Source organism: Stegastes partitus, unplaced genomic scaffold, assembly GCF_000690725.1.
Source record: "Stegastes partitus isolate 25-593 unplaced genomic scaffold, Stegastes_partitus-1.0.2 Scaffold420, whole genome shotgun sequence".
Classification (NCBI taxonomy): Eukaryota; Metazoa; Chordata; class Actinopteri; family Pomacentridae; genus Stegastes; species Stegastes partitus.
The window spans coordinates 250,453-261,018 of record NW_007578151.1 but is presented as its reverse complement, the minus strand read 5'-3'; the positions used below and the strand labels follow the sequence as shown (position 1 = coordinate 261,018).

General features: G+C 43.2%; 1 protein-coding gene across 2 annotated transcripts in view; it reads right to left on the bottom strand.

Annotated features, from left to right (window-relative positions):
• LOC103360195 (receptor-type tyrosine-protein phosphatase U) overlaps positions 1 to 7,479 on the bottom strand; it is a 209,611-nt gene extending 202,132 nt beyond the window's left edge. For both annotated transcript variants that reach the window (XM_008285875.1, XM_008285876.1), the window contains exon 1: positions 7,318 to 7,479. In XM_008285875.1, the coding sequence (XP_008284097.1) occupies positions 7,318 to 7,387 (70 nt within the window). In that variant the 5' untranslated portion in view covers positions 7,388 to 7,479. The remainder of the gene's footprint in view (positions 1 to 7,317) is intronic.
• Positions 7,480 to 10,566: the final 3,087 nt, after the last annotated feature.

Sequence of the window (10,566 nt, the reverse complement as noted above, 5' to 3'; positions counted from 1 at the left end):
AGGTATCTCTATGAAACCAAACCTTGCAGATGCAGAGTTTAAGGGTCGTAGGAAAGCTGAAGATCTGATGATTCTTCCTGTTTCTTGCTCTGATAAATGGTGTAACTTTGGCAGTTTATTTAAGACAACATGCCTTTCAAAGCCACCGGTGGGTTTTGGAGGTCAGAGGGTTAAACCAAGTACTTCATACATGTTATCTGTGCTCAACAGGTTTGAAATCAGTCCGCTGACTGATTTACTGCCAGCTGGCACCTGTGCTGCCACAGCTGCCATGACCGACCCATAACCCACCAGCAGCAGCAGCTGCCACAGCTGAGTGTCACCACTGTGCCATGAGACTGTGCTGCAGGGAAAAAGAGACAAAATGCCTTCAATTCAACAGCAAACAGGTAAATGTAAGCTCTGAGCTATATAGCTGAGCAGATTCTTTAAAAGGCCCCACTTTTAGCTTTTGATTTCACGCTAGGCGAGCCTCAAATACTGTGCTCTTTTAAATCAGCACAGCAGACATTATCCATGCTCTGTTACACTTTAATGCTCTTCAATTTCCACTGTCCTAATAAAGTTTATGTGAAAGACTGTCAGTCTAATAAGTGTGAGATACATCAGGGTGATGAGTGTTCAGGTTCATGGCTCGGCCCCTGTGAGGATATTTCTTTGCCCACAGGGACTGGACAAACTAGAAATGCCACTTTTTTTTTCTGTGAGATCCCGACACAAAGACAACGGAAGCCTGCATCTATTACACCGGCAGGGAGAAAAATATCCTGAAGAGAGTGTTTTGACTTTTAGAGCAGTGTCAGAGAGCTCCGATTTCACTGGGGGATTCATATGCAGAGGGCTACACCGGCATCTGAACAGTAGGTCAGATCTCGACACGGCGATCCCGGCCTGATCCTGAACTTTGACTCCCGCAAACCTGCGTTGCAAAACATATACACGACAACAGAGAGGGCTCGTGGAATCTGGCGGTGAATTTGTTGACACAGAGAAAGGTAAAGAACTGAAACACGGCCAGCGGGCTAAATATAAACTGCTCAGGAGGCTTTCTTTCCTCTGGGCAGGGGATAAGGAGCAGCACTCGCAGCATCAGTCTTGCAGACCCACTTTTCTGGAAACTCACTAGCTCGTGGTAGAAAACACAGAGCCCTGCTTATTTCTTTGTTGGATAATTACACATCTGCGCGTGTGCTCGAACTATGCAGTCACACTCTTTTCATATCCAGGCTATAAACAATGGTCCATCTGTGTTCGATGATAAATTTCCGTGTCCATTATTCAAGTGAAACATATGCTTTTAAGCGATAATGAGTATAATAGCTGTGTCATTTTGGACCACGAGATCAAGCAGATATTTCGCAGCTTATTTTCAACATACAGTCTTCGTAATGGAAACGAGGCTCTTTCATGTCTGAGAGGACTTTTTCCCATATTCTCCACACAACACAATGCTACCAGCATTCCTCTGCTGCAAACCAAACCTCTCTGTCTGCACTTACGTCATGCAAGTCCTGGCAGGCCAGCTGGCTAATTCCCACTCCTGCATCAAACTTGCAGGCCACAGGCGGGATGACACTTTGATCAAATTTAAGTAAAATGGACTTCCCAGAGTTTGAAAGATCAATACCACATTAATAACACCTGGCTGAGGGAGCCGAGAAGCCTGCACTCGGGTTGTTGCCGCAGAGTGGAAAAAGGAAGAGACAGGCCAAGGCAGGCCACTGACTGTAAATCTCTCAAGTCTTGGCATCTCTTCCAGGCTGCTGGAAGGTGTCACAATAACCCTGAAGACCTCATAGTGGCGGCAGCTCAAGTCCCTGCTAGCGTCAGTGTCAGGACGGGCTGACTCACTCGGCACCGTGGGACCTTCCTGCATGGCGAGGGCTTCGGTGTGAGATTTCCTGCTCTTGCGGGCAAAACACGGAGGTGCTGAACACATGCACACGAGGATCTGAGGCACGCATTCACTCTAAAACATTCAAATTTAATATTAAGATGCTGAGTAATCTGTGCATTGCTGAAAAAAATGCTTTAATTACATTTGAAAACGGAAGAAATGAATGAGTCCTTCGCCAAATGCTCAAAGCGTTTGAATCTTTTTAAACTTAATGTTAGCAGAAACATGCACTGGTGAGCTGTTAACATGCTAATTTCTCAAGTGTCTCATTGCCTTATGTTTCACGGTCATTTAACGCTTTTCTAAAGGAGGAAATTAGTTTTTTGATTTCTAACTTTTCTGTCTCCTAATAACACACTGACAATAAAAGACCTTGTCATGTGTAATTATCTCCACTGCCCGCTTCTCCTCCGAGTGGTTCCTTTTCGGCGCTCTTTGTCGAGGCCTGGCGAGACTTGATCGAAGGGAGCTCGCACAGGAGGGTTCAGGCGAAATGGCAGAAACACACACACACACACACATAAAGCAGAAACAATCCTGCTTTTGACCCGTTTCTCAAAGACCACGACCTGCTCTTCCTTCGCCTTAAAAAACACGACTCCCAACCAGGATTTGACCTTTCTGAAGAGCAAAAACAACCCTCCGCCTCAGTAGGCCACAACAACAACAAAAAGTTAAGCAGAGTTAGGAAACAGAACATGTGATAATTAAAATGAGAACAGCAAAATGCTTAGTGGGACTAATTAAGCACAACAATCACAAGATGTGCGTGAGCTGCAGTCTTGCATGAAAAATAAAAAATGTATGCACACTCAGCACGGCACAAACTCAGACGTGATGCATCACGAGGAAGATAAGAAACGAGACCAGATCCAGGCAGCGGAGGCTCCTCGATGGACACATGCTTCCACTGATGAGGAGTACCAATCATGGCACTTGGCATGAAGCAGCACTCCTTGAACACATGGAGTAGATGGATATGTTTCATCTCCCAGTCTTGCGAGATGAGTAAGCCAATCGGGGTCTGGCTCTCCTCCACATAGCCCCACATTACAATAGATCAGAGACAGAGGAGACAGAGCAGCAGAGCGGAGGACTCCTCTCGTAGACACAGTGTTTAATCACGCATACGCACCAGCATGAGCGCTGAGGGCAAGAGTGGCCGGCAAGCTCAGCAAAAGTCCTGCTGTGGCCGCAGCTGAGAGCAAAACATCCATCTGAATGAATCCCTCTGTCATTCTCAGCTCGTCTGCTCACGAAATTCCTTCCTCCCCTCCAATCCCTTCCCTCCTTGTTGCAAAGTTTTCCATCTGCTCTCTGAATTACTGATTCCCACAAAGATGGAAATCACCCAGTCTTTTCAGGAGTCTGATTCAGGCCCAATCCCTGCTGCCCCTCGCACTCCAACCACAGATGGTGGCCTGGCTCCTGCAGGGAACACTTCCACTCGGTGGATTTGCCGCGGCGTCGAGGCAACATTATCAACATGTAGCTTACTTCTTCATTTTTTTGTTTTTTTCTTTCTTTCGCAACAGCAGTAATGCACAAATTCATCTCAGGCTCTCATTTTTTTCCCCCCATTCAGCTAGATGCTTATTATAGAGAGCACATCTAATGGACTCTCAAGAACCAATATGTAACACATACAAATAGACTCCGTGAGATGAATAATGTCGCAATAATAACATTTAGCAATAAAGAGAACCCTTAAATTGGTGCATATTTAAATGGTGCAAGGACGATTCTTTTGACCAAATATTAAATACGTTTCAAGTTAATTTAAGCCCTGCAATAAATAGATTTGTCTTCTTGGAAGTAGAGCATCCCTTGTATCCTCTGTAATCTCTTCAGTGTTTTCCTTATGTCTGCTCGCTACATGTGTGAGCGTCACTATATCTGTTAGCGCCTGTACATGTAAGTTATTCTCTAATATATTTGTGCCCAGGCTTAAAATGCATCTTGTCTTTTTTTTTTTTAAATATCGCCAACATTGCACCATTTATCAGAAGCAGAAACTGTAAAAACAGAAAGAATCATCAGATATTTAAGTTTCTGACTAACCTTGAACTAATTACTTATGACAGACTGTTAGGAAACATGGTCACACCTAAGCTAAAAATCTGGATATTTCATCGCTTTATTCTACATGTCTCGTTTAAAAATCGTCAAAAACGAACCATTTGCAACAACCAAAACAAAAGATCCTTCATACCTCGGGGCAACAGTGAAGCCATTGGTGACTCTACTGTAAACAACAATCACATGACGAAAATTCTTTTTGGCTGAACTGGGTTGAACTGCAGGCTGTGTTTATGCAGAGCAGATAGGACACCATCACAGAAACAAACTAAAAATGTAAAAATCAAAGCATCCACAGTATGTTTAGTCACTATTGTTACAGCTTTGGGCACTTGGCAACTCTCATACCTGCTGATTTTAAGCTCTTTTCTCATTTTTGTGAGATAAATTAATAAAAAAAATTCCACGTTTTGCTTCCTGTTTTGTGATTTATAGCATTTTAACCATACTATGCTGCACAGAAGACACTTCTGAGCTCTCTCTCCTTGTAGTCATGGCTGTGCTGTTTCCACAGAAGTGCAGGACTTTAGATTACAGTGAAAAATGAACCCACAGTGTGTAAAGATGTGACAGGAGCAAATAAACGCCCAGAAACTGCTTGTAGTTCAGAGGGTTAACCTTGACCACAACAAAGATATTCAGTTTACTATCACGTAGCAAACAGAAAACCACAAAATCTCTACATTTACGAGGGTCGACGCTCTGATGTTTGGCGTATTTGCTTGAAAAATGATGATTATCACTGCAGCTCCGCTCCCTCTATGCTCGGCGGTTCCATATCACGTTTCCCAATATCGCTGCTGATGTTTATGCAGAGTAAACCTGAAAGCCCTGAAGTATTATTCATTCCACGCCACGCTTTAACTTAGACAGTCTGGGCTTCGCGGTCCTTTTCATCTCGGTCCAAGTGCTATCTTATTCACTGAAATAAGCAAAAAGGATATTCTGCCTTAACTTTAGATCAAACCGGGAAATGAGTCATGAGACGCGGGATAATTACACCACTCAGTTGACAACATTCGCTGCTAATAGAGGAAACAGATGGTAAGTGAGCATCTATTCTATTCCCATAAGAGACAACAGAGGAGTGAAAGTGTCAGATTGGGCTTTACACAATGAAGAGAAAAAAAAAAAACGCACACACACAGCATGGCACCACCACAACTGGACTTTCACTTTCATAAGTCTCTTTGTAGCTGAGAAAACATGATGCAAATGTAATATTTTCCTCCTTTTATCAAGCAGTCCAGTGCAACACACAGTCTCCATATCTCACAGCCGGTAATAATTCCTCTCTGACAGCCTGGACTGGACGCCGCATGAAGCAGGGAAGAGTTATGGAAAATATGGATTATATCGGGTGAAAAGGGCAAGAAATCCCCAAAGGAGAGCGAAGTCTTTAATTGCGATTAGGCATCCAAGGTTAAGGTGTGGTCCTCGCACAATCATAGTAATAAAGGCGGCGTTAATCAAAAGGAGGCACTCTGAGGATTGTGGGAGTCGAGGCTGCGTTTATGCCTCCTTGGCTTCTCCTCCTCCTCCTCCAGGATGTAGGCAGGCGGAGAAGCATGAAGGGCCGGTAGGGGGATCAGGAGAGGAAGAAAGCCACAGAAACTGGCAGCGTTTTAACTATTAACTGCTAATAGGAAGGTAAAAGCGCAGGTGCTGAGGCTTGCAACACTCCAGTTAACAAACTAAAAAACCGACAGCATGTAAATTCCTGTTGACAGATACTCTCACACAGCGCTGCGTGCTGGAGCGTTGCTGTTCCATTCAGCTCTTTTAATTACCTGTGTGTGTGATTTAATCCTTCATATGTCTCAGCCCATTCCTCTTAATGATGTGCTCCATTCAGCTCTTGACAATACACATTCTGCTTGCACGGGTTTGTGTTTTTTTGGGTTGTTGTTTTTTTTTTTTTTTTCCCTAGTTGCACATACAAGTAGCTTTTCCCTCCATTTCTCATGAAACAGTAGCAGCGCCAGGAAGAAACACAAAATATTGGAGGGAAACTCAAAAGAATAATCTTCCTTCCGCATGTGACGAGCACTGTGTCACACTCGTACAAAGCAGCCCGCAGTGGAAATGTTATCAATATTACTTCCTTATTACTCTGCTTTTATGCCCCCACAAGGGCTACGATTCATTGTGTGTGTGTGTGAGAGAGAAATTCAAACAGGCCCGAGTCAGTTCAGCCTTTAGACAAAAGCATCCGAGCTCTGTAATTAGATTGCATAAATGACTAACAAAATTCAACGAGTAAAAGCTGAAACATGAATTTGAATGAATGTGAAAAGGTCTGTGTCAGATACATATAAAAGATTTATTTATACTGCTTTGTCTCTCTCTGTCTCTCTTGCTATCTCTACTTCTCTGACATGCAGCTGAGTTTCATTTTGGAAAAGATTTATTTATCCTACTGGATATTTCATATCTTTTTATCTTTAAAAAAACACAGAATCTATCCATGTTACAATCCACAAAACAGAAAGAGAGCACTTTTTTTCTTCTCTAACAACCATTTGACATGAATATTTTTTCACATCTTGGAGGATTTAGAGCTGACTGGGAGAGTTTTCAGCCAAAAAAGACCAGAGGGAGGCAGCTCATCACACAGGAGGGAAAATCCAGCAGCTTTGAGGGATTGGCTCTAACAACTTCTCCACAGTCCAAATTTGGTTTCAATAATCAATAACCATTTCAATGTCACAAACCCCATTAGAATGCAAACTTTCAAGGAGTCTGGGATCAGCAATGCAACCCGACGCCTGAATGGAGGAAGCTCCAGGTTCTGGTGTCTGGATGTCATCACAGATTGAGGGGACGTGAACGCACAAATATTAATTAAAATTGGCGACATTACGCGCCTTTATCGCTCTTTGAGGGGATTTTTGTTGCTTCTAACTTTGGATCAAACACCTTTTGGGTTACCTGGCCGCTTTAAAGGCGCTAAACAAAAGGCAGGAGCAGCGTAGGGAGGATTGTGTTCGGGGAAATGGGAGCTTTTCCCCCCCAGAGCACCGAGGCGCAGTCCTCTAAAATAACCAAGATTATTTTTACGCACAGTAAAAATAAATAAATAAATAAAAAAAAACTTGATCCAAACTTGTTTGAATAAAAATGTTTACATTCCTTATTGGGAGGACAAACATTATCCCATAGGTAAGTCATGGCAAAGGGGCAGAAAGCCGCAGATACACGCAGCAACGTGTTCGGGAACAGGGGCACAAAGTTGGCACCTTCAACCAGACTCGCTCCGCTTTTGCTTTCGGTGGAGTTTGATCCACATGTAAAAACTTCTCAGCTGCTTTTAGGTGATCGAGGTGGAATACGAGTCTTACCTGTTGGCCCCTCGATGCCATCGGCGTAGATCTGCACTGACAAAATCAACAGAAAGGCGCAGGTGTTCATCGTGTAGATGTTTTAGTCCACTTTAAATGTGCAGAAGGAAGCATTTCATTCACTCCGCGAGATCCGTGCGCGCAAGTGGCGGAGCGGAGCCCATCTATTCCCCACAATATGTGACTGAGTGGAGTTTCGGAGACACTGAAGGAGACAGGGCAGAGCTAGTTCTGCAAACTGACGTCAGGGTAAACAGTTCAGGAGAGAGATTTTCTTTCTCAAGCCCACTTTCCTTTCCCAGCCTCCACTTCTTCGCAGGTTCACAGTATGAGCCGGGCGCCTCCAAGTGGCCAAATCCAGCAAGGACGCTGTGGTATTCAAGCGTCGGCCAAGCAAAACCCCAAACTGAGTGTGTGTGCTGGTAGTGCTGGTTCAGTTAAACCCAAAATGATTCATAACATGACCGAATTTTGATTTATAGCGAATTTGAATTGGACCAATAGTTTTTTTTAGGGATGGAAATGAAATAAAGAAGAGACTAAAGATGATAAGACGTTGTGTTAAAGATGTGAATGAGGAGTTTTAGCCATTTTTTTTCCTACAAATGTAATGTCCAAAATTATTCATACCCCTCAGTAAAGACTTTGTTTACCTTCACATCAGTTAGTTCAGTCTTTCTGCATGACTTCACTGGGATTTCCTTCCTCTTCTATGTTGATCTCCAGCTCTCCATTACTCTGCTCTGAGTTCCTTCACAGATTCTGGATGGGACTCTGGCTGGGCCGCTCCAAAATCTTCATATTGATTTAACCATTTGTCTCGTTGGAAGTTTTTCTGCAGACTGCCTGATGTTTTCCTCCACAACCTTAGTGTGCTCCTCTGTTCTCATGATGCTGTTGACTTTGGCCACGCTGCCTGGACCAGTGGCAGAAAAACACCCCCAAGCATCACGTTCCCACCTCCATGTTTGACCATGTGGATGGTGTTTTTGTGGTTGAATGCTACTCCTTTCTTTCACCAAATGGAAAACCACATCCCTGTCTCGTCTCATCCCACCGCACACCTGATGGCATCAAGCTTCCTTCCTTGTCCTGGTCAGCTTTTGTGAGTCTGTCTTGTAGAAGTGCAGTCCTCCTTGGTCTTCATGGAGACCAGCCCTGTTCAGTGTCTGCTGAAGAGTGGGACTGAGATATTTGCTCACACTCACCAGGATGGTCTCTGTGCTGATCTTTAGATTCTTCTTGACCTTTTGTACTTTCCTTCCTGTCGGCACAGGTGTCACTCTTGGCTTCCCACCTCGTCCTTTGAGGTTTTTTCAGGGTGGAACTCCTTGTACTTGTTTGATTCCGCTTTGCACTGCGGTCACTGGCACTTGAAAACACTTGGATGTGACTTTCAAGCCTTTCCTGGTCCTGTGAGCAGCAACTGCACCAGTTGTTGTCAATTTATAGTATGTTAGGACGCTCTAGACGTTAATAGACATATCCAGAACTATTTGGAATGATATAGAAGCTGCATTTTCAACAAGAAAAACAATTTGAAGCAGTATGAATAATTTCAGGACATTTATAGTAAAATTGTATAAAAACACACAATGTTTTACGGTCAGTTGCAGCCAGAAGAAACCTACTGATCAAACACTATATTTCAACATTTGCAGTGAGTATGAATAACATTGGACTCACCTCTCTGTTTGAGACCGGATTTAAAGCTGGATATCAAAATCAGTTTCACAATACAGGCTAAGATTTGGCTTAGACATGCAGCTATAAAGGCCCAAACAATAGGATGCATTCAGATAGTGAGACTCATTTAATTCTAATGAGAAGTCACTTAATCTTCCCTGCCCAGCAGCTCCGAACAGTAATTCCCCTGCACCCAGCACCACAGGTACAGGAGTCTGACAACAATGCCTACAGGCTGAGAAATACTCGTTACTTAGGCCCGCTGAGAAAACATCGTACGCTTTAACTCCTGCACTAAACATGCTAGATCAATCTCATTTTAAAATCGACTCTGAGGTCTAATTATTCTGCATATTTGCAACCTGTGCTGAAAAAATAACATTTTTTTTATCCTATTAGCTGCTGTTTTACACTCGAGCTTAGTCATATATTCACACAGGACAGACAGGTAAGCACGCCTGCACTCCTACCTTCCATGACAGGTGCAAAGCATATTTCTCCATAAATTAAATAGTCTGTCATGTTGTTTGCATTGAATTTGCATTTGATGAATTTAACTTTTTTTTTTTTCTTCCTGTGCCCCACAGCTGTTCATGTTTATGAACACCTGAAGAATCAGATAGCAGGAGTCGCTCTTGGATTTTCATGTCAAAGTTAAATGTAAACACACAGCACGGACGTATTAACTACATAAAAAAACGACTTGAAAAGCCACAGCCACATATTTTCCAGCTTGTCTGGCCTGTCGCCGTCTTGTAAAACGTGTAATAACATTAGAGTTGTGTATTTGATTATGAATCACTCAACACTCTCACCATGATGCAAGGTGTCTGCTGCTATTTGATTATAGCTTTACGCGTGTTTTGATATTCACCTTTCAAGTAAAAGCATCTCGCACAAATGCTGATGTCGCAGCCGCTCCTGTTTTCGAAACACAGCTGACACACTTAGCCGTGGCTCCAGGACTCCCAATTGGATCAAGATGCCATTATGCAGGCTATTCATCATTCATTTTGTTGTTTGCGTGTGAACATTAAAGCTGTGGATTAAATTAAAGGCAGCCAAATAGGCGCATCTAAGGCTTCCAACATGAGTGCACACTGCAGACTCTAATGTTGTTAGCCCCCCAGATGACAGATGAACGATTCATTGCACAGCAAATTACTTAATTTCACCAAAGGAGCACAACGTATGTCAAGCTAACACCTGCAATTACACCTGCTTGATGCATGGCAGACACTTTGCGTCCTGGTATTCGATGCCCAGAGTAGCAATTTATTTAAACTAAGGGAGTATTTCGGCCACAATCTGTTGTGATAGTTTAATTTGCATGTAACTCTGATAGGATGCTACAAAAATACTGTCCAAACACAACAACAGGACAGGTGCACTATGGTGAAAGCCATTTTTATCAGATGTTTTATAAGCTGCCACTCATAACGTCCTCGCAAACAACTACATCTGCACAGGCGGTGTTGTGCATCAATTTATAATAACATATCATCATAGTTCTGAGAGAAGTTGTCAAAAGCGAACCATCACTGTCTATCAGCCGGCCCCGGC